General features: G+C 43.6%; 1 protein-coding gene across 2 annotated transcripts in view; it reads left to right on the top strand.

Annotated features, from left to right (window-relative positions):
- LOC147022834 (ryanodine receptor 2-like) overlaps positions 1 to 24,715 on the top strand; it is a 717,656-nt gene that overhangs the window by 251,498 nt on the left and 441,443 nt on the right. For both annotated transcript variants that reach the window (XM_085887705.1, XM_085887704.1), the window contains exons 36-42: positions 2,414 to 2,640; positions 5,199 to 6,006; positions 7,505 to 7,705; positions 7,936 to 8,047; positions 9,567 to 9,710; positions 22,353 to 22,626; positions 23,089 to 23,203. In XM_085887705.1, coding sequence (XP_085743831.1) covers positions 2,414 to 2,640; positions 5,199 to 6,006; positions 7,505 to 7,705; positions 7,936 to 8,047; positions 9,567 to 9,710; positions 22,353 to 22,626; positions 23,089 to 23,203 — 1,881 coding nt within the window. The remainder of the gene's footprint in view (positions 1 to 2,413; positions 2,641 to 5,198; positions 6,007 to 7,504; positions 7,706 to 7,935; positions 8,048 to 9,566; positions 9,711 to 22,352; positions 22,627 to 23,088; positions 23,204 to 24,715) is intronic.

Below are 24,715 nucleotides of genomic sequence, written 5' to 3'. Positions count from 1 at the left end.
CCTCCGCGCTGAGATAGTATGAGAAGGGGGCCCCGTTCCCACCCCATTCCAGGCAGTGCCAGCGAGGCCCGCGGAGTCGGGGCGCCGCCGCCATGTTGCGGCTCATCACCAGATGGGTAGGCTCGACGCGGTCTCGGCCCCAGGCCTGTCTGCCCCCTTATCGTTGAGGGTGGCCCCTTCTTTTTCTTTTGCTTTGGAGTATATGTGTTGTCGGCGCCGTCTGTGAAGTAAAACTGTATAAGTGTTGCCGTGTGCTCGGTAGTCGGTAGTAGATCTGCATTGTGTTTCTTCTTTTGTTACATTTGCTTTTGGTGCATAATTGTGGTAATTGTATATGTGTGCTTTCCGTTTGCCGCGGAATAAATGTGCTTTATGTTGAACTGTTTCTCCCGTTTCACTTCGTCTTTTCTTTAATTGAATCTCCATCTTACTTTACGTAAAGGGTTGGTCGTGGGCTAAATACGCCCAATAATTAATCGAACCGTCGAGGTTGACTATAACACCGCTCGGTTATCCCGATAGTACGGAACGGGTCGCTTAAAGTGGCCCGTGTCCGAAGTCGACCTGTGGCGAGGTGCGATCGCCCGGTCTACCCTCCGTGTGGGTACTTAGGTAGGTCGAATTTGGCGAACAACCCTATCCCACGCGGGGGGCTGATTGGCACGATCGTGGTGAGGCCGAAAGGCACACCCGTGACTAGTTCCCGGCGTTAGTCCGAGAGGGTCACGACGGGATTGTCCGTCCGGTGGGCGATGTGCCGCGATTCGAGTTACGTGGCCGTTCACACGCCGGCTGGCGCGAATCCGCGACAATATATATATATATATATATATATATATATATATATATATATATATATATGTATATATATATATATGTATATATGTATATATATATATATATGTATATATATATATATGTATATATATATATGTATATATATGTATATATATATATATATGTATATATATATATGTATATATATATATATATGTATATATATATATGTATATATATATATATATATGTATGTATATATATATATATATATATATATATATATATGTATATATATATATATATATATATATATATATATATATATATATATATATATATATATATATATATGTATATATATATATATATATATATATATATATATATGTATATATATATATGTATATATATATATATATATATATATATATATATATATATATATATATGTATATATATATATATATATGTATATATATATATGTATATATATATATATATATGTATATATATATATGTATATATATATATATGTATATATATATATATATATATATATATATATATATATATATATATATATATATATATATATATATATATATATATATATATATATATATATACATATATATATATATATATATATGTATATATATATATATATATATGTGTGTGTAAAAATACCCTGCGCAGACAGTAACGATCTCTGATTTTGAAAATTCCTCCGAGAAAAAAGTTATGACGTCAAAATATCTTCGCTAATGGAAATCGCCCAAAAAATTATTTCCGAACTCGGCAAGCTTTTTGAATTCTGTTTGCGGGAATCGAACAGGGTATTAGCAGAGATTAATTACTGCACATATGATACATCACTATGACGTCATATCAACTTTTATGACGTCTTTCCTATTTTTGGACATTTTTTGTTTCACAACCCAGAGTTTTCATCGGATCTTCGTGAAACTTGCCATGTATATGCAGAAAGCCCACGTGCAGGTAGTAACCATCTCCGATTTTGGAAATTCTTCCTAGAAAAAAAAGTTGACGTCATAATATCGCCGCTCATGGTAATCGCCTATACCATTATCTCCGAAACTAGACAAGCTGTTTGAATGTTGTTTGCGGGAATCAGGCCGGGCATTAGCACAGAAAATTTATCGCAACCCTGATGCATCACAATGACTTCATATTCGTTTTTATGACGTCATCATTAAGAGGACGAGGATCTTAGCTCATTTGAGCTTGTTATAATAAAAGGAGTCAAAGTCTCCTCTCTCTCTCTCTCTCTCTCTCTCTCTCTCTCTCTCTCTCTCTCTCTCTCTCTCTCTCTCTCTCTCTCTCTCTCTCTCTCTCTCTCCCTCTCTCTCTCCCCCCCTCTCCCTCGCTCTCTCGCTCCGATAAAGAGTGTAGCTTGAAGTGTCAGCACCTTGTGTTTCTTTATGACAGATAACCAACCATTTTATTCTTCTGTTTGTACATTTTTGTGTTGCCAGCGCAGACTACTATTTTGTGCTGTAATTAGCAATTGCTTCTTTTTAATTTGCCCTCACAGTTGTATTTCTTGTTGTTTTAATGTTTGTAAGAACTTGTGTTTCTCTAATTTTTGATCTTCCCTTTGCTTGTGTGGTAGGGAGTGATGCCGCTGTCATCTGGTCTTTTTAAAAGTGAGCGAAGAAATTTGGTGCCCCAGTGCCCACCCCGTGTTGAAGTGCAAATCCTGACTCCTGTCGTGTGGAGTCGCTTGCCAAATCGATTTCCTCAAGTCCTGGTTGGCCGTGTTGGGGAAAGGCATGGTTGGATTGTTCAATGCTCTGAGCCTGTATCATTTATGGCTCTGCAGATTCCTGAGGAGAATAGGTCTCTGTGATCCACCTCTGGCACCACATGACATTTTTAAAATTAATTTTTACAAGACAGAAAGCACTGGCCGACAGATATAAACAGTTTTTGAGATATACATTTATGTAGCATCTCTAGAAGTGATGCCATATTTTATTCAAAAAGCAAAAGTACAACCTTGAGGTTCTTTAGAGTCTATCACAGAGCCTATTACCTGACCTCATGTAGAATGTCATGATGGCTACCCAAGTTTATCGTATTTTCACGCAAATAACCTGCAAATAACAAAGTTAAATAACATTAAATTCGTTTCAAAAATTCAAATTGCTGGGTATACTCATGTGTGGGATATACAGTATTTTACTGTATTGCATGTGACATAACCACAGGGGGCAAAGTTTAATTATCAGATCCAAATTAGGTCTTTTTTTTTTCCAAGTTTAATTGTAATATCTTTAATTGCAATTATTTCACATATTTTACTGACATATACACTGATGAGCCAAAACATTATGACCACCTGCCTAATATGCTGCTGGGTCCTCTGTGTGCCGTCAAAACAGCACCGACCCACCAAGGCATGGACTCCACAAGACACCTGAAGGTGTCCTGCGGTATCTGGCACCAAAACATTAGCAGCAGATCCTTCAAGTCCTGTAAGTTGTGAGGTGGAGCCGCCGTGGATCGGGTTTGTTGGTCCAGCACATCCCATAGGTGCTCAATCGGATTGAGATCTGGAGAAATTGGAGGCCAGGGCAACACCGGGAACACTTCATCATGTTCCTCAATCCATTCCCGAACAATGGGTGCAGTGTGGCAGGGTGCATTATCCTGCTGACAGAGGCCACTGCCATCAGAGAATACCATTGCCATGAAGGGGTGTACCTGGTCTGCAACGATGTTTCGGTCGGTGACATGTGTCAAATTGACGTCCACATGAATGGCCGGACCCAGGGTTTCCCAGCAGAACATTGCCCAGAGCATCACACTCCCTCCACCGGCTTGTCGTCTTCCCACAGTGCATCCTGGTGCCATCACTTCCCCAGGTAAACGGCGCAAACATACACGGCCATCCACGTGATCCAAAAGAAAATGGGACACATCGGACCAGGCGACCTTTTTCCACGACTCCAAGGTCCAGTTCAGACGCTCGCATGCCTATTGTAGGCGCTTTCGATGGTAGACAGGGGTCATCATGGTCACTCTGACTGGTCTGCGGCTACGCAGCAGGGTGCGATGCACTGTAGATTGTGATACATTCCTCCCGTGACCACCATTAAAATTTTCTGTGACTTGTGCCACAGTAGACCTTCTGTCCGTTCGGACCAGATGGGATAGCCTTCGTTGCCCTCGCGCATCGATGAGCCTTGGGCGCCCAACACCCTGTTGCCGGTTTGTGGCTTGTCCCTCCTCGGACCACTGTCGGGAGGTACTCGCCACTGCTGACCGGGAGCACCCCACAAGCCTTGCCATTTCAGAGATGCTCTGACCCAGTCATCTGGCCATAACAATTTGGCCCTTGTCAAAGTCACTCAGGTCTTTGCTCCTGTCCATTTCTCCTGCATCCACACATCAACTTGAAGAACTGACTGTTCACTTGCTGCCTAATATATCCCACCCCTTGACAGGTGCCATTGTAACAAGATAATCAATGTTATTCACTACACTTGTCAGTGGTCATAATGTTTCGGTTCATCAGTGTGTGTGTGTGTGTGTGTGTATATATATATATACATATACAAATCCAAAAGTTATTTAAGATATCGGTAAATCGTCTTCTATAAATAAAACACACGACCACCCTCTCTGTTGCTGTGCTCTAATGCAAACTGACAAACATTCAGTTTGAATTTGGCTGTGAAACTTTTTACGTTTTCTCTTACTTGTACTGACAGCAGATATTGTATGGCGGGACTTGTAATGGTATGAACGATTTCATGGAATGGTGTAAAATTCATTAGCCTGCAGGGTATTTATACATTTCGAATGGATGGGCAGCGTGGTTTCCAGTTGCATCAGTACCGGAAACCACACTGGTTTTTAACACATCGGTACAGTAAACTTTATTTATGACAACAACCCTTTCTCAAGATATTAATTTTAATGTGAATTGGTTATTTACTGCAGTTGTATTTGAAAAGAGCCATTCGTTGTCTGTTGACGACAAAGCCGTGCCGGTGTTGGGAATATGGAGATTGCGTATCTCCCGGTCATATGGAGAGGAAAACTGGTTTGCAGGGTATATCCACATGCGGGTTTGGTGTGCCTGAAATTTTCCGAGAGCACTTTTTCCCCAGTTGCGTGGTATACCTGGGGGTGGGTTTGTTTGCGTGAAAATATGGTCCATTCATTGCACATCAGAACATTCAACTTGTGGTTGTCAATGTAGGATTTTTCATGCTGATATAGTTTTCGTGATTACATAGAAGTCAGTGATAATACAGAAGCAATAATTTTGTCTTTAAATGCTAATTTTAGAAACATTTCACCATATAATTACCAGGACTAAGTCACCACTAGAACATTGATGTGTTGAGTATTTTTTATGATTTCCTAATTATATTTGCACCATGCAGATGTGTGGACATCCTGGAGTTAGCTGAGCTGAAGAACCTGCTGCAGTTCCATTCTCACACACTTATGCTGTACTCTGCCATGTGTGCCATGGGTAATTGCCGTGTTGCCCATGCTTTATGCAGTCATGTCGATCAGGCCCAGTTACTTTCAGCCATTGAGAACAAATATCTGCCTGGACTTCTACGCAGCGGTTTCTACGACATACTCATCAGTCTACACCTGCGAGCTGCTTGTACTGCTCGACTCACCACCAACCAAGAATTCATTGTTCCAATGACAGCTGAGACTCGCAACATCAGATTATTTCCTGGTACTTGCAAGCGGCATGGCTTGACTGGTGTTGGGCCCTCTACTAGCCTTCGGCCACGTACTCATTTCTCCCCTGTTGGCTTAGTCTCTTCATCCAAATATTTGGTGGGTTCAAAATCAGCCTTACTTAGCCCCGAATTTCCACTTGGACTGCTGAAGGCCAAAGTCATTTCAATGCTCACTGAGGCAGTGAGAGATGGTGGCTCGTTTGCACGAGATCTCGTGGGTGGCAGTAGCCAGCATTTGTTTGTTCCACTCATCAAGCTGATGCACACATTACTCACCATGGCTGTTTTTGAGGATGATGACATTGAATCTATCCTTTTGCTTGTTGAGCCCACTGTCTTTGGGAAGGAGGCATCTGGCTACTTGGAAGATGTTGCTGTTGAAAGCCACACGGATCATAAAGAGATGTTGGATGAAGCTGGAGCCCACGAGTTGAAACCCTCACGTGAGGGGCTCCTTAACATGAAATTGGAAGAAGCTGTGAAGCTGCAGGTATCAAGAAAACTTCTATCTAATATAAATGCTTTTGAACAATTGATTAAGATTTCATATTTCTCATAAGAACGTTTATCACAAGAATGAATTGTTCTCATATTTTCTTGAATTTGGAATTGAAACACTTTTAGAACTAATTTATTTTCCTTTTATGTGTTTTGTTTTTGTTTTTCTGACCTTGTCGTCTCATGGCTGCACAGTTTTCGAATTTTGTTTTAATTATAGATGTGATTGATGAACTTGTCGATTTCTCTTGCAGAGAATGTCGTTGATCATGTAATATGTTTGTGATCTTCCTTTGGCCATTCATGAAATTAAATATTTTTTTTTCTTTGCTGAGATAATTTTATGAGTTCCCTTACAGGGAACTTTAATGGAAGAGGAGGCCATTAGGTCCATCAACCCTGTGCAATGGATGCCAATATATGTCTGTTTGTCCTTGTTCTGTCCTTTTTAAATGCTGTGTCAAGCAAGGAAGCAGGACGTATTATTTTTCAAGTCTTTGATATATTACTCAGCCGGGGTACGAACTACCGACTTCCTACACCAAGAACGGATGCTCCAATCATTATGCCACTGAGTCTGGTTAAATCCAATGAAACTTAATATCACATACACAAGACTATCCTATTGCTAAATGGCAGTTCAAGGGTGATCATTCCAATAGACGAAGGCTGATAACTTTGTGTTCAGCATGTCTGCTGGTTTGCATCATGACTGTGCCACTGATGCTGTTACCCCTGTACGTTAGAATAGGAATTTGTAATTTGTTCCGGGTGTGGCGATGACCTCGATTTCTCACCCTGCTTGTGAAACTCCAGGATGACAGTTTATAGCGGGGTCGGGATTTGAGCTCAGGCTAAGCAGCTGAGAGGCAATGATGTAGGCAATGAGCTCAGGCTAGGCAATGATCACCCTTGAAGTGCCATTTAGCAATAGGATCGTCTTGTGTATGTGATATTAAATTTTATTGGATTTAACCAGACTCAGTGGCATAATGATTGGAGCATCCGTTCTTGGTGGTGTCACTTCAATGTGATAGCTCACATCTTGCTCACAAGGTGGTCGTTATGAATGATCCTTGAAAATTCGTCCTTACCCATTAATGGGTGTCATATTCCCATTTGTTTTATTTACTCTGTAAAGTTTTCATGTGGTCGAGGTTTGTGCAAATTGTATTGACTACAGTATGTAAAGTTTGTGGAAATTTCTGTTGTTGAGTAATTTGAAGAGCGACGAAAGGAGGGAATCGGATGAGTAAAATTCCATTCAAGTTTGTTTTGTCCATCTAAAATGCATGGGTTTTGTTTCACTGAAAGTATTTTAATTGTTTTGCTGAACCTCCCTTCTCTTACTCCCCATCACCCATCACAATGGAAAGAATTAACATGGTTATCTGGTCACCTCTTTTTTTCCAAATGTCCCTGCGAATCTAAAACTCAATCTTGTATGGCCTTTCAGATTTCTTTTCTCGTATTATCTATATCCTCTACAGATGTGTCACCTTCTGCAGTTTTTTTGTGACTGTCAACTGCGTCGGAGAGTTGAGGCTCTTGTGGCATTTTCTGATGGCCTTGTTGACAAGATACAGGAAAACCAAATGTTTCGTTACAATGAAGTGATGCAGGCCCTCAATATGTCTGCTGCTTTAACTGCGCGTAAGACCAAGGAGTTTCGTTCACCACCTCAAGAGCAAGTAAGAATATTTATTTTTGGCTTCACTTTAGAACAAGAGATGTCAAACCTTGTGATTGAAGATTGTGTTCATTGCAAAATATTATATTTTTTTTGTGAAATCTTATGTTGTAGTAATAATGAAGACTTTTACCTAATGTTGTTGATGATAATGTTTTTTTTTTTTAAGTTTTGCTTCCCTGTTTGCTCATAAATATAACTCATTGTAACTCTTCCTTTCTTCAAACCTAGATTAATATGCTCCTGAACTTTAAGAATCCAGAAAGTGAGGAAGACTGTCCTTGTCCTGAAGAGGCTCGAGAGATGCTGCTGGACTTCCATACTGACTTACTTAGGCACTGTGGTGAGCACATTCTTTCATATTTCAGAATCTTTTGAATGATTCTCTGTGTGTGCACTCAGCACCACTCTGACTGCTGTATAAAATGAGAAATTGGATTTATTAGATGAAAGGAACATATCAAGTTTTTGAAAACAGATTCTCTGAGGGTGCATGAGGGTTATCTAAATTTTTCTGTTGTGCCCGATAAGAGCTACATTACATCTGTGGCACAGCTATGCTCCCAGTAATGATGCAAAGCCCCCAGCCACATGCTGCACACAAAATTATCATAAGTGCATTACAATTTTCTTTCTTATCTGTGTGGTGAGAGCTCCTCGATTCACAATGAGCATATATCTCTGTAATGGCCACTGAATTTGACAACTCCAGAGGGGTAAATGGCTTCCACTGTAGGTGTGTTTCAAAACACTTTTGTATTCAACATTGAACACTTTTTGCAGGAAATTGTTTTGCTCATGTGGTTGAAATCATCACAGTTGATAATTTCAAGCACTCACACAAATAGCAACCAAGCCACAGGCCAGTGATTGTTTCCATTTATATTGAGATGATAGTTGCCTCCTCCTATGATCAAGGAAGGTGACCCTTCTGAAAATGATCTGCAAAAAACGCAAGGAATAATTAAGTTTTGAGGATGAGAGCAGTTAAGCCATCATGCACAGTTACAGATACAGTACATGCAGATGAGGTGTCACATTCGGCCAGTACTTCTCCATCTTTGTGGCTCAGATGTTCATTTGTTCCAGGGAGCAGGTCATAAGGGAGTGGTGAACGAGGGCACAAGGAGGGATAAATTGGGAACTTGAGCTTCTTCATTTGAGACACCATTCATGCATTGGACTATTTAGTGTTCTCATGCAAGCATTTAAATCATTAGGTTTGGATCTTGAGTTCAAATTCCATTTACTGTATTGATTTTTAAAGTCTCCAAATGTTGTGATTCATAAAGTACACTGATGTCTCTTCCATGTCATTGCATTACAAGTAATCCTCTTCATATGCCTTCTACATGAAAAAGATTGTCTTATCACGAGCTGCATTCTGTGTAATTGCCTCGATTAATTACTGGTGGAGTCACAGAAGAGCTCATTTTTGTGAAGGTATTGCCCAGATGCCAACATTATTTGGAGTATGGAGAAATACAGAAACATCTGATCTCTCTCATGAGATGTCTTGTGTTTTTTTGTTGATACTATAAAGATGGACATGTATCATTTTTCAGGTGTTGCGGAGTCCGTGTAGTTTCATATTGGTCAGATTGGCTTTCTAAACAGAAAAGGAAAGATGCTTGTGAGATATTAACCCCCGTCTTGTTTCTATTTCTGAGAAAAAGATATTCCACAGAACAGTTGGAGGCATGTGTGAATGAAATATTCTCCACAAGGTCTTTCATATTGGCAGAATGAATTAGTATTCATGTTAATGTAATGTTAACAGCACAGGAAATGTTGCTTGCCACGACATTGTTTGTTAGTGGTTGGCCTGTTGTCTTTTGTATGGTTGCTTTATGCTTCTACAGGTGTACAGCTGGAGGAGGATGACTATGAGGATGAGGAGAAGGACAGCTCTGTGCGGAGCAAATTAATGACCCTCATCAAGAGAGTGAGAAGTTTCAAGAAAGACAAAGACATTGCGCCCACTGATGAGGATGTTTCAAGGCCAAGTAAGTCATAAAAATAGTAAATTGATTCATCCTTTTGAACTCATCAAATTCACATACTTTGTTTGAAAATTTGCATGTCTCATTTCCTCTTTTAAAATTCGTAGGATTCAGTTTATTTTTGAAGGTGACTCAGTTCTGCTCATGAATACATTTATCCAAAGTATTCTCCACTTACTTGCAAAATGCCCATGGAGGACCTAATATAGATGTATGATGTAAGCACAAGAAGCTGGGAAATCATGAGGATGTATTAATTGACAGCCCTCATACTAAAATACACAATTTGGTGTCTGTCTATCTGTTTGTCTGATAGATTTTTTTTGTGTGTGATACATTCGGTCATTATTTATCCAGTCTCAACCAAACCTGACAGGAGGACTATGGGTCACACAATGGAGGTTGTAGCAACTTCATTCGCCCACCTTCCCCCCATCCCCAAGGGGGTTTTCTGCCTCGGTGAAATCTGTGTTAAGGTGCATATGTATTTTAAGATAGCAAATCATGGCATTTTTCCAAGGCCTTTTCTAATAAATAAAAAAGCTCCGCAAAGCGGGCGTAACCCCTCAGCCCATGCATTGTAAAAGGAAGCAGTGATATCACGATGATGCAGTCAGTTAGAGCACGTTGGACGTCATATCGAAAATCAATTAGACTTTAAGATGGCTACCGTGGCGGCAAGTGAAAATCACAGCGCGCCCAATTTCAAAAGGAACTTTCCTCTACTCAACTCCAACACGCACACTGCAAAAATGCATTTAATCGGACAAGCCAAGCCGTTCTCGAAATTGACGAAAACCAATTTCAAGACAACTGCCGTGGCGGCCACTGAAAATCGCAGCGCACCCATTTTCGAAAGGAACCTTCCTCTACTCAACCCCAACACACCCTGCAAAAATGGATTTAATCGGACAAGGCGTTCTCCTTCAAATTGACGGAAACCAAAAGTTGACGGACGCCCGAACACCGAAGTATGAACTTTGACCTCTGTGACCTTGAAAAGTAGGTCAAATTGAAAACCTGGGTTATATATTGTTACTGGCTGGGGGTCGTCCGCCAACAGACTGCTCTGAACGGAGCCGCAAGTCGAGTCGGCCCGACCGATCGCCGGGAATATTGATCGCCGCCCGGATAACTCCGAGCGACAGGTCCTTGTACAAGAACCGAAATACGCCAATCGGCAGATCACGTGGGGTAGGGTCGATTGCCAATCTTCAACTTACCCAAATACCCACGTGATCCAACTACCGGGGTCTTCACCCTCGACGGAACTCGTACGGAACAAACCGCCGAGGCAAGCTTGTCCGTGCGCGACTCCGAGCGGCGTAATCGACGAGAACCGTCGGTCCAAATGTCCCCCTATTACGGCAAACCAACGGCTTTCTAACTCCCAACACACGAAATGTTCAGTCAATGAGGGAATGGACGCAACGAGCAGGTTTACATTCACACAAGGACATTTATTATAATGAAACACGTATGCAATTAAATAAGGCAAAACACGTATGCAATTATCCAAGCAACAAAAGCACGACAAAAGAACTACAACCGTCTATTTATTATGTACAGTCATTTACACTTCACAGCAGTTCCTACTTATTTGATGGGCCCACGGACACACGTACGCACACGCTCGCACAAACACACGCACACACGCACGCACGCACACACACACGCACACACACACACACACACACGAAACGGTGGCTGAGGCCTTTAATCACGAGCTCCAGCTCGGAGGACAGGTGAGCTGAAACTCAGAGCTTGACTCGAACCTTTCCACCTCGTGTGGTCTTCAACTTGTCCGGACCCGGACCCGGGCGAGAGCGAGAGCGAGCTGGATCCAAATCGCCATTATCCTTCCCGAGCTCCCGCGAATCCTCCCGCGCTTCTCAACACGTGCCGGTGAGATGAGGCGCCGATCCTTCCTGTCGATGCGTCTCTTCCCCGAGGAACCAACTCCAAGAAGAGGCCGACGCGTCGCACCAAGCCGGGAAACAAAATGGAGAACGAAAATCTCCACGAACCAAGAAGAGGAAGAAGAAGAAGAAGAAGAAGAGGAAGAAGCCTCCACTCGCAGCTCGAGCCTAACAACCGGCTCAAGTTCCTTCCAAAACAAAGCAGCAGCCGAAGCTCACTGAGCCAGCCGAAGCAAAAAGCTTCCCAAGGCCTCAAGCCAAGCAAGCCAAGCAGGACCTGACGGCTGCTGAATGACTGCTCTCTCCGAAGCAAAAAGCTTACCCCTCCCATAGGACTCAGCACACGAACTCTGCACACGGGACTCAGAACGGGACTCCCCCGAACTCTTTACACGAGACTTTCACGAACTCAGCCCTACCACGGGACTCCCACGGGACTCAGCCCACGAACTTAGCCCTACCACGGGACTCCCACGAACTCTTTTTGAACTCAGAAAAGATGTCCTCTTTATCCTTTGCACCCCCTCCCCCGCACCCGGCGTGACTCGTGCCCTCGTGATCCACCCCCCGCTCAACCACGGGTGGGAGGGAGTTGTTGATGTCACCGCAGGGTTCTTCTTCCTCTTCGCAGAAGAGGGACGTCTCCATCGTTCTTCCTCTCTGAGCCCCATTAACTGTTCGTTATCTTTCTGGAGTTTTTCCATCTCTGTGGACTCCAATTTTGCTCTCTCCTCGAGTTGATTAATTTCAAACTCATATTGTTTTTGTTTCCTTTCCCACTGTTCCTCTCGTTCTTCCTTCTCCAATCTCATTCTTTCTTTCAATTGGCTTAGTTCTTTTTCCCATTTCGTTCGTTGTTCATTCTCTATCACCTCGCACTCCAGCCTCGCCTTTTCTTTCAATTGGTCCACCTCAAATTCATGTTCTTTTTGTTTTCTATTCCACTGTTCCTCTCGTTCTTCCTTCTCCAATCTCATTCTTTCTTTCAATTGGCTTAGTTCTTTTTCCCGTTTCATTCGTTGTTCGTTCTCTATCTCCTCGCACTCCAGCCTCGCCCTTTCTTTCAATTGGTCCACCTCAAATTCATGTTCTTTTTGTTTTCTATTCCACTGTTCCTCTCGTTCTTCCTTCTCCAACTCATCGTTTCTTTCAATTGGCTTAGTTCTTTTTCCCGTTTCGTTTGTTGTTCATTCTCTATCTCCTCGCACTCCAGCCTCGCCTTTTCTTTCAATTGGTCCACCTCAAATTCATGTTCTTTTTGTTTTCTATTCCACTGTTCCTCTCGTTCTTCCTTCTCCAATCTCGTTGTTTCCTTCAATCGACTGATTTCTCCTTCCTGCTTCATTCCTTGCTCCTTCACTTTCTCCTCGTACTCCAACCTATTTTTTTTCTTCTCTCGTTCAATATCAAATTCATACTCTTTTTGTTTTCTATTCCACTGTCTCTCTTGTTCCTCATTCTGCAATCTCGTTATTTCCTTCAAATGACTGATTTCTTTCTCCTGTCTCATTTGTTCTTCTTCCATTACTCTTTCCTGCATCTCATTCTGCAATCTGGCCTTCGCTTCCAGCTGTTCGATCTGTACAGTGTAGTTCCTTAACGTTTCATTCTCTGCTGTCGTTCTTTCTTCTCTCACCATCCTCAACTTGTTTTGTAATTCCCTATCTTTGTTTTGGTGTTTCAGTATCTCAGAAGCTTTCTTTTCTAATTCCGTCCTCATATCCACACACTCCAACCTTGCTTTGGCTTCTAACTGTTCGATCTGTACAGTGTGGTTCCATAACGTTTCATTCTCTGCTGTCGTTCTTTCTTTCAACGTCCTCAGTTCATTTTGTAATCCTATCTCTTTGTTTTGGTGTGTCAGTATCTCAGAAGCTTTCCTTTCTAATTCGTTTTTCATCTCTACACCTCTTTCACATTCTTTCTTCCTCATTTCATCCATTTCCCTCCTGTATTTATTTAGGTATTCCAGGCGATCCTCTTTCAGCTCCTGAACTTGTTCCTGTGCATCGGCCAATCGTTGTGCTTCCGTGTGCACATAATCCTTATGAACCCAGTCTGCGTTGGCTAAGTCCTTTTCCAACCCCCGAGTTCATTCCTGTGCCTCGGCCAATTCAGTTTGCAATGTACTGCCGTCGCCCTGCCTCGCCTGCTATGCCCCCGTGGTTTGAACCGGTGGGCGGGAGCGCTTCCCCCGCCGTGCCGTGCGGCTCGTTGCGCTAGTAATAGTGGCCCGCTCACTCCTCGTGCCACGCTGAGGTGCGGCCGCGCCACCATCTTGCGACTCCGAGTTTGTTTGCCGGAAAAGTTCCTGCACAGGCCGCTCCCACTGACTACTATTCGTGGTGCGTTTATAGTAATAAAACGGAGAACCAGGTACATTGTTGCATCGCCGTATTTCCCAACCTTCTGGTACGGGTCCAACCCGAATGGCGATGGCGTCCTGGACCATGGATTCTAACATTTCCAAATCCATTCCTAATCCCTCCTGCCCCTGCTCGCCTTGGCTGAACATTTTACGTGCTGGGAATAAAATTTATAACGCTCGTAATTTGGGGACACGGTGGGGGGGAGGGGGGTTTGCTCCGTCTACCCCTGATCCGACTCCGTGAATTTTTCTACGGAGGCGGAGGGGGCCGAATCGCACTCCTGAACACCAGTTGTTACAGCCGGGGGGTCGGCCGCCAACCGACCGCTCTGAACGGAGCCGCAAGTCGAGTCGGCCCGATCGATCGCCCGGAATATAGATCGCTGCCCGGATAACTCCGAGCGACGGGTCCTTGTACAAGAACCGAAATACGCCAATCGGCAGATCACGTGGGGTAGGGTCGATTGCCAATCTTCAATGTACCTAAATACCCACGTGATCCAACTACTGGGGTATTCCACCCTCGACGGATCTCGGACGGAACAAACCGCCGAGGCGAGCTTGTCCGTGCGCGATTCCGAACGGCGTAATCGCCGAGAACCGTCGGTCCAAATGTCCCCCTATTATGGCAAACCAACTGCTTTCTCACTCCCAACACACAAAATGTTCAGTCAATGAGGGAATGGATGCAACGAGCAGGTTTACATTCACACAAGGACATTTATTATAATGAAACACGTATGCAATTAAATAAGGCAAAACACGTATGCAATTATACAAGCAACAAAAGCACGACAAAAGAACTACAACCGTCTACTTATTATGTACAGTCATTTACACTTAACAGCAGTTCCTACTTATTTGATGGGCCCACGGACACATGCACGCGCGCGCGCGCGCACACACACACACACACACACACACACACACACACACACACACACACACACACACACACACACACACACACACGAAACGGTGGCTGAGGCCTTTAATCACGAGCTCAAGCTCGGAGGACAGGTGAGCGGAAACTCAGAGCTTGACTCGAACCTTTCCACCTCGTGTGGTCTTCAACTTGTCCGGACCTGGGCTCCAGCAAGAGCGAGCTGGATCCAAATCGCCGTGATCCTTCCCAAGCTCCTGCGAATCCTCCCGCGCTTCTCAACACGTGCCGGTGAGATGAGGCGCCGATCCTTCCTGTTGATGCGTCGCTTCTCCGAGGAACCAACTGCAAGAAGAGGCCGACGCGTCTCACCAAGCCGGGAAACAAAATGGAGAACGAAAAGCTCTACGGAAGAAGAGGAAGAAGCCTCCACTCACACCTCGAGCCTAACAACTGGCTCAAGTTCCTTCCAAATCAAAGCAGCAGCCGAAGCTCACTGAGCCAGCCGAAGCAAAAAGCTTCCGAAGGCCTCAAGCCAAGCAAGCCAAGCAGGACCCGACGGCTGCTGAACGACTGCTCTCTCTGAAGCAAAAAGCTTACTCCTCCCACGGGACTCAGCACACGAACTCTGCACACAGGACTCAGAACGGGACTCCCCCAAACTCTTTACACGGGACTTTCACGAACTCAGCCCACGAACTCAGCCCTACCACGGGACTCCTACGAACTCTTTTTGAACTCAGAAAAGATGTCTTCTTTATCCTTTGCACCACCTCCCCCGCACCCGGCGTGACTCATGCCCTCGTGATCCACCCCCCCCCCGCTCATCCACGGGTGGGAGGGAGTTGTTGATGTCACCGCAGGGTTCTTCTTCCTCTTCGCAGAAGAGGGGGAGGGACGTCTCCATTTTTTGCTCCCTAACTATTAAATCGATCCGCAGCGCATCTAATCGATTTCAAAACATTTAAACAATGGAAGGTGAGCTATCCAGGGAACATGCACTTATCGACATAGCTGAGTAAGGGAACCTGTATGTTGTGTGCAATTGAATTCCAAATTCGTAACAATATCATGTATCCTCATCAGATATACCTGTAATAAAAATTTGGCGATGATCCAGCCATTCGTTCAGGAGAAATAGCCACTTCTAGGTTTTCAGTTTTGGCCCCCTGGTGGCCTCGCCGAGAATCAAATTGCGCTCATTATCGAAAGGAACCTTCCTCTACCCAGCCCCAACACACACTGCAAAAATGGATTTAATCAGACAAGGCATTCTCCTCAAAATCGATGGGAACCAATTTCAAGATGGCTGCCATGGAGGCCATATTGAAAATCGCAGCATGCCCATTTTCAAAAGGAACCTTCCTCTACTCAACCCCAACACACCCTGCAAAAATGGATTTAATCGGACAAGGCGTTCTCCTCAAAATCGACGGAAACCAATTTCAAGATGGCTGCCATGGAGGCCACATTGAAAACCGCAGCGCGCCCATTTTCGAAAGGAACCTTCCTCTACTCAACCCCAATACACCCTGAAAAAATGGATTTAATCGGACAAGGCGTTCTCCTCGAAATCGACGGAAACCAATTTCAAGATGGCTGCCATGGAGGCCACATTGAAAATCGCAGCACGCCCATTTTCGAAAGGAACGTTCCTCTACTCAACCCCAACATACCCTGCAAAAATGGATTTAATCGGACAAGGCGTTCTCCTCAAAATCGACGGAAACCAATTTCAAGATGGCTGCCATGGAGGCCACATTGAAAACCGCAGCGCGCCCATTTTCGAAAGGAACCTTCCTCTACTCAACCTCAATACACCCTGAAAAAATGGATTTAATCGGACAAGGCGTTCTCCTCGAAATCGACGGAAACCAATTTCAAGATGGCTGCCATGGAGGCCACATTGAAAATCGCAGCACGCCCATTTTCGAAAGGAACCTTCCTCTACTCAACCCCAACATACCCTGCAAAAATGGATTTAATCGGACAAGGCGTTCTCGAAATTGACGGAAACCAATTTCAAGATGGCTGCCATGGAGGCCACATTGAAAACCGCAGCGCGCCCATTTTCGAAAGGAACCTTCCTCTACTCAACCCCAATACACCCTGAAAAAAATGGATTTAATCGGACAAGGCGTTCTCCTCGAAATCGACGGAAACCAATTTCAAGATGGCTGCCATGGAGGCCACATTGAAAATCGCAGCACGCCCATTTTCGAAAGGAACCTTCCTCTACTCAACCCCAACATACCCTGCAAAAATGGATTTAATCGGACAAGGCGTTCTCCTCAAAATCGACGGAAACCAATTTCAAGATGGCTGCCATGGAGGCCACATTGAAAACCGCAGCGCGCCCATTTTCGAAAGGAACCTTCCTCTACTCAACCTCAATACACCCTGAAAAAATGGATTTAATCGGACAAGGCGTTCTCCTCGAAATCGACAGAAACCAATTTCAAGATGGCTGCCATGGAGGCCACATTGAAAATCGCAGCACGCCCATTTTCGAAAGGAACCTTCCTCTACTCAACCCCAACATACCCTGCAAAAATGGATTTAATCGGACAAGGCGTTCTCGAAATTGACGGAAAACCAAAAGTTGACAGACGCCGGACAACGCCTGTGACGACAATACCCCTTTGCCCAATTCGGGCTGAGGGGTAAAAAGTCATGACAACACAAATGATAATAGCATAATATTGTTGCGGGAAGTGATCACACTGCTGACACCAATCTTTTGCGGACCCAGCATCGTGGGGGAACCACGAGGGAGGGGCTGTCTCGGGTTCCTCTCCAGACTCACCGGGAATCGCAGGTCGTTGCACACAAACAACCTTGTGTCGTGGCAGGTCGCTAATCGACCGCGAATGCCAATAACTTGACCACGTGACTTAGGATCTTCCATCTAACAACCGCTTACTTAAGGACACATGACCTCCTTATCGGGAAATCATGCCCTCGGTACATACTTGCGTTATTTAGATTACCTACCGGATTAGGTGCAGCCAAGCAGAGCTGCCAAGTACATACAACCTATTGAACATATTCTTGGAGGATAACGTCCTGGCTCAGCGAGGGCGCGGGACATGCTCGACTAATAGAGGAAAAGACAAAAACAAGATGGGAGCATTTGTAACAAACACATTTATTTAAACCAGGAGTGAGGAAAGTTATGCGGCACAGTAATGGGATTTACCTCAAATGAATGGCAGGGAAAGCAAGGAATTTGTGGGGTGCAGCAAAAGGCAAACAATATTTACAAAAGAAGACGCAGTGCAGTTATTCCAAAAATTCTTATACAAGTGTAATGTGACATTGGGTGTGGCATAGTGCAAGAAGAAGAATGTGAGGTGCAGGTCAGTTCGGTTCACTCTTGAGTTCGCTCTTGGGTTTTGCTGTGAAAAGGACAGTTGGTCGGGTTTGCTCGCATTGATCGCTGTTTTGCGTTCACTGTGGACGAGAGATAGATGGTAGAAGAAAGATGCATGAGAGAAAAAATCCTATCGTAAATCGTGTAAGAGTTTGTATGTGTAAGTGTCGCTGCAGGATGTAACCTAAATGAGTGCCGTTGAAATGGAAGCAGTCCTGGCTCGCAGCAGCAGTGCATGACCCCACACCTGGTCATGCTACTTGATGCTTGTCCTTACACTGTCTGTCTCCCCGGTGAGGTCCGATGTCTGGTGATATTCTCTCCTGCGATGTTCTTGGTGATCTCTCCAGCTCTGTCCTCGGTGATACGCTGCTCAGAAATGAGCTACGTTCATCCCTTTTATGAGCCCTGGGCAAGGGGAGGAGCCAAACATTGGATCAAAAGAGGCTCTAATGAAATTGAGCTCCCCTGTTGGTCCATAGCGGTTGTAGCCATGCCCCGTCAGGCCCTGAAGGCGAAAAACGGCTCAGTCGCTCGCTAACAGGGCCATGCGTAATAGCTCTGACCTGTACATGGGGCCGTGGTTGTTGGAGGTGATCTCTGGACCTGAAGGTGCGCTGGCCTTCATTCATAGGGTTTTGGGGAAATCCCTGTGCTACCCGTAGATCCTTAAATGAGCTCCAGCGCACATTCGCGCTTCGAGTTATGCACCAATATAACCTGACCTTTATCTCCTCCACGTCCTTCAAGGTTGTGTTCAGTGTTAGCTGAGTATGGAGAAGTTGAGGTGGTTGAAGAGAGAGTAGCAGGAGCACATTGTGGCGTTTGTAGTGAAGTATCATTGCGTTGTGGCATTGTGGGGAAGAGGTGGAAGTTCCTTGTAACGAGATTGTGAATAATGGTCGTGTTTGTAATGGAAAATGTAAGCGTGGGTTGTTGCGAGGATTTTTAGTAGTCGTATGAAGTGGTTGTGGTGAGCGGGCTATAATTTGGTGAGCAAAATGAGGGTCTGAGGTGAAATGGAAGTTGAGAATTGGCGTGCAGTTTTGAATGGAAAATTGGCGTGCAAATGCAAATGAGGCACTCACTTCGCGCTTGCTTGGTTACTATTAGTCTTTAGTGATTTGCATGCTGGCTTGCTTGCATGTTTCTTGTGAGAGAAAGGGGGGGGGGGGGAGGGAAGAACGTAAAGATTGAAGGTTAAAGAACCCTAACTGAAGGAGTCCCATGCAAGGCATCTTTCCCCTTTTTCCACTAGACATATGGAAAGGACTAACTAATACGCATACGATTGAAATAACTGCCTTTGGATCGCTGTATGTTGTGTGCCATTGCCTTGGTTTTACAGAATCGCAACAATATTAATGGTAATAATATCCCCTGTCCGATTTTTGATTTTCAAAAAAATTATTTTTTTTCTGATTTTTCAAAAATTTCAAAGTCCCGTTGCTAGGCAACGGTGGTGTCTATAGCAACGGTGCTCAAAAGCATACAACTAGATCCTGGTATGAACCTACCAGTCAAGTTTCATCAAAAGTGGTTGACTCCTCTGGCCTCCAGAGCTGTCCATTACATACAAACAAACATACAAGCCGGTAGGCGACATGGGTGGTCGCTACATAATTGCATACTAGTCAAACAGTTTTTGACGGATCGGGCTGAAAATTTTTGACACAGAGGGTGATTATGGTGCGCATAAAAGTGCGGAAGCCGATTTTTGATTTTCGAAAAAATGAATTTTTTTAGGATTTTTCAAAAATTTCAAAGTCCCGTTGCTCGGCAACGGTGGTGTCCATAGCAGCGGTGCTCAAAAGCATAGAACTCTATCCTGGTATGAACCTACCTGTCAAGTTTCATCAAAATTGGTTGACTCCTCTGGCCTCCAGAGCTGTCCATTACATACAAACATACAGGCAAGCCGGTATGCGACAAGGGATCTGCTAGGATCGAAGCGCTGGATACGATGCTTTTCATTCTGACCGATGCACCGACGAAGATTCATTGCCAAGACGTATTGGTTCACATACAATTGTTCCTCTGCCTGGCAAGATTTTTCCTATTGCGTATTTTGCCAACTGGCACTCCTCACAGGACTACCATTTGAAAAATAAAAGCTGAATCAAAAATCGGCTCGAGTAAAATCTTCTAAATATCTCGAAATGTTTAATTCTGAAGTGTCGTTTCTTCACATTCAAAACTGTAAGACAAGTATTGAAAATAGTGAACGAAGGTCAAGAAAAAGTATTTTTTCGAATTTTGCGTATTTCAGCCCCGACACCCTTGGTGATCGAATCTGGAAAAATGCTGCGGTTCAATTTTGTAGTAGTTATTAAACTCTATCCATACACCAAATTTGAACGTTCCGCCGTCGACGGTTTCCAAGGTCAAGGTCACTTAACATATTCCCTGGTTCACCACCTTTCCGCATTCGGAAGGCTGCCATTCGGAAACTATGAGAGATCGAGGAACGTTATGTCGCGATAACTTGATGGGGATGCAAGGAATAGGCAGGAGTTGGTCCGGTCACTCTACCTATCATAGAAGCCGCGCTACGTCAGTTACCGTTTGGGTTCTTAAAACGCGGTTTTTCGGTCGCTGCTTTGCAACGGGTGGTTGCTTAGCAACGAAACTCAAACGCGCACACCCCCAGCTCATATGGCACCTGTTTGCCAAGTTTCATCGAAATCGGTTTGCTGGTTTGTGCTGTGCAGCCTCGCGTTGCGCGCGTGCGCGCGTACACACACACACACACACACACACACACACACACACACACACACACACGGAAAACCCGACAATAACGGATATCTAGCGAATCCCAAGAGACAGACGGAAAACCCGACAATAACGGATATCTAGCAAATCCCAATGAGTTTGTGGTTAAAACCTTCGTATGGAGGGAATGATCGATGAACTCGGACTCCATCTTCCCTTTCAAAACACAAACAATCCATTAAAACGAGTGTCAGGAAGCACAACATGTCGGGATGGAGTGAACGTCATGTACCGGGTCTGGAATCTTCATCCTTGGGTGAACCGACCATGGACCCGTCCGAGGGAGAACCTCCTGGATGGACCACGGACCTGCAGTCTGAGGACGAACCCCCCAGACCGAGCACGTTTCCTCCATTCGAGCTGCTCGTGGATCCCGCGGGGTGTTTGCCATGTGTGGTCTTCGCCTGAGCGATATCGGGTCGTCGTGCACCATCCGCCACTGTAAGGTTCAGTGTGCCGAAGGACCGGACACCCTTGGTGTTGTTGACGTTGTTGATGACGAGACGTTCCAAGAGAAACAAACCACGTGAGCATGAACCTTGTTGAGTCACGGTTTCTCGGTGGTCGATTCGCCACCGGTCAATCACGTGACGTAGCAATTCACCGACGAGCACGTTTGGGTTCTTAAAACGTGGTTTTTTGGCCGCTGCATAGCAACGAAACTCAAATGCGCACACTCCCAGTCCATATGGCACCTGTTCGCCAAGTTTCATCGAAATCGGTTTGCTGGTTTGTGCTGTGGAGCCTCGCGTTGCAGACACACACACACACACACACACACACACACACACACACACACACACACACACACACACACACACACACACACACACACACACACACACACACACACACACGGAAAACCCGACAATAACGGATATCTAGCGAATCCCAACAGACGGAAAAAGTGAAAATAAGGGTACTCTAGCGACCACCCAACAGACAGACGGAAAAACTGAGAATAAAGGTAGACTAGCGACCACCCAAAAGTAGGACTGACTGTCCTGAAGCTCACCTGGATCAGGATCAAGTCACTCAACCCCCCTCCCCCCACCTGCATACCCCCTTAGACCCTGTTTTTTATGCCATGAACAAACTTTGGTACATCAAGGATGATGAAGCTTGTGGTCAAGTTTCATTGAAATCGTGTGTGTAATTTCGGAGAAGAGAGCAAATACCTATTTTAGGGGGGTCAGGGAAAGCAATTATATAACATTGCTATTATGACTAAACTGTTTTAGGTTCTTGTAATTTGTATCATCTCTTATGTTATCCACCCTCAATATGTTGTCCCCATCCCCCAAATTGCTCTTCCATTCTTCAATAGCATGCCTACAACAGCTGATATCGCACACATTGGTCCACTGGGCACAAGAGTCACATGTTCAAGACCCTGAACTGGTGACCGCCATGTTTTCCCTGCTACATCGGCAGTACGATGGCGTGGGCGAGCTTGTGCGTGCACTTGCTCGCACATACACTATTAGTGCAGTTTCTGTGGAGGACACCATTACCCTGCTGGCTGCTCTCACACAAATTCGTTCACTGCTTAGTGTGCGGATGGGCCATGAAGAGGAGAGCCTGATGATCCATGGCTTAGGGTGAGTCACTATGTTAAGAAAAGTGTAACCTAAGACGTTTTGTGTGAATGAAAACACAAATAGAGATGGTCTTTTAATATAACATTTTATTACATAAAGAGTACAAAAGGTACCGTACATAGTTAGGGTCATGGTTTGAATAATCACCTATTTCACACAAACATTTCCATTGTGTTTGTAGAGAGAAAGGTGCATGATCAGGACTGAATGAATATATGTTGATATGTTTTTGTGTAGTGTTCATTCTTTTGTAATTTCAAGGGTGGATTTTCCTTCATGAGGAATGATGGCTTAAATAAAGTTGTTTCTTCAACCATTTGTTGTAATTAGGTGAATGTCATTGGAGTGATATTTCAATGCAATGGTGAGTGTTTTGATGTAATAACATCAGCATGTTCATGTGCTCTGCACAGAACTCATCTTACATTCTGTATTTATTGCCTCCCTGGCCTTAATACACAGTGAGGTGATGAATAACAAGGTGTTCTATCAACACCCAAACCTGATGCGAGCTCTCGGCATGCACGAGACAGTCATGGAGGTCATGGTCAATGTGCTGAGTGGAGGAGAATCCAAGGTAAAGATGATTGGGAGATTCATTATCAATTTTTAAGTGAAAGTGCATTTTTACTGAGCTACTTACCCCAGTTATTGTTATGGAAACTCGGGATCAAACCAGGCTTGTAAACTATGAAGGATCACATGAAGGAAAATGATCGGATTTAATTATACTACATCTCATGGTTATTTCTATATTTGTGTGTTTAAATCATAAAATAAGATTTTATAAACCAAAAATATCATATAATTTTTTTAAGATCCTCGTGGAGGATCTCAAAGTCTTACTCACATTGTTGTTCTTGTGGACTTTTTTGTTTCATAGCCTACAGTTTTCAACGAGACTTCCTGAAACTTGGCATATATATATATATATATATATATATATATATATATATATATATATATATATATATATATATATATATATATATATATATATATATATATATATATATATATATATATATATATATAGACATACCCTGCGCAGACAAGTAACCATCTCCGATTTTGAAAATTCCTCTGAGAAAGAAAGTTATGACGTCAAAATATCTCTGCTAATGGAAATCGCCGAAAAAATTATCTCTGAAACGAGGCAAGCTTTTTGAATTCTGTTTGCGGGAATCGAACAGGGCATTAGCAGAGATGAATTACTGCACATATGATGCATCACTATGACGTCATATCAATTTTTATGACGTCTTATCAATTTTTATGATGTCATTCCTATTTTTTGACATTTTTTGTTTCATTTGTTTCACAGCCTACAGTTTTCATCGAAACTTCCTGAAACTTGGCATATACATATACCCTGCGCAGACAGTAACAATCTCCGATTTTGAAATTCCTCCTAGAACAAAAGTTATGACGTCAAAATATCTCCGCTAATGGAAATCGCCTAAAAAATTATCTCCGAAACTAGGCAAGCTTTTTGAATTCTGTTTGCGGGAATCGAACTGCGCATTAGCAGAGATGAATTACTGCACATATGATGCATCACTATGACGTCATATAAATTTTTAAGACGTCGTATCAATTTTTATGACGTCATATCAATTTTTATGACAGCATTCCTATTCTTTGACATTTTTTGTTTTTTGTTTCATTTGTTTCACAGCCTACTGTTTTCATAGAAACTTCCTGAAACTTGGCATATACAGTATGTGTAAAAATCCCCTGCGCAGACAGTAACCATCGCCAATTTTGAAAATTCCTCCAAGAAAAAAAGTTATGACGTCAAAATATCTCCGCAAATGGAAATCGCCCAAAAAAATTATCTCCGAAACAAGGCAAGCTTTTAAAATTCTGTTTGCGGGAATCGAACAGGGCATTAGCAGAGATGAATTACCGCACATATGATACATCACTATGACGTCATATCAATTTTTATGATGTCATTCCTATTTTTGGACATTTTTTGTTTCACAACTCAGAGTTTTCATCGGATCTTCGTGAAACTTGCCATGTATATGCAGAAAGCCCACGTGCAGGCAGTAACCATCTCCGATTTTGGAAATTCTTCCTCAAA

This window comes from Eptatretus burgeri, chromosome 7 (genome assembly GCF_056783735.1).
Source record: "Eptatretus burgeri isolate ZD-2024b chromosome 7, Ebu_testis_v1, whole genome shotgun sequence".
In the NCBI taxonomy this organism is placed as follows: domain Eukaryota; kingdom Metazoa; phylum Chordata; class Myxini; order Myxiniformes; family Myxinidae; genus Eptatretus; species Eptatretus burgeri.
Note: the sequence above shows the minus strand (reverse complement) of the source record. Positions and strands in the feature narration are given on the sequence as shown.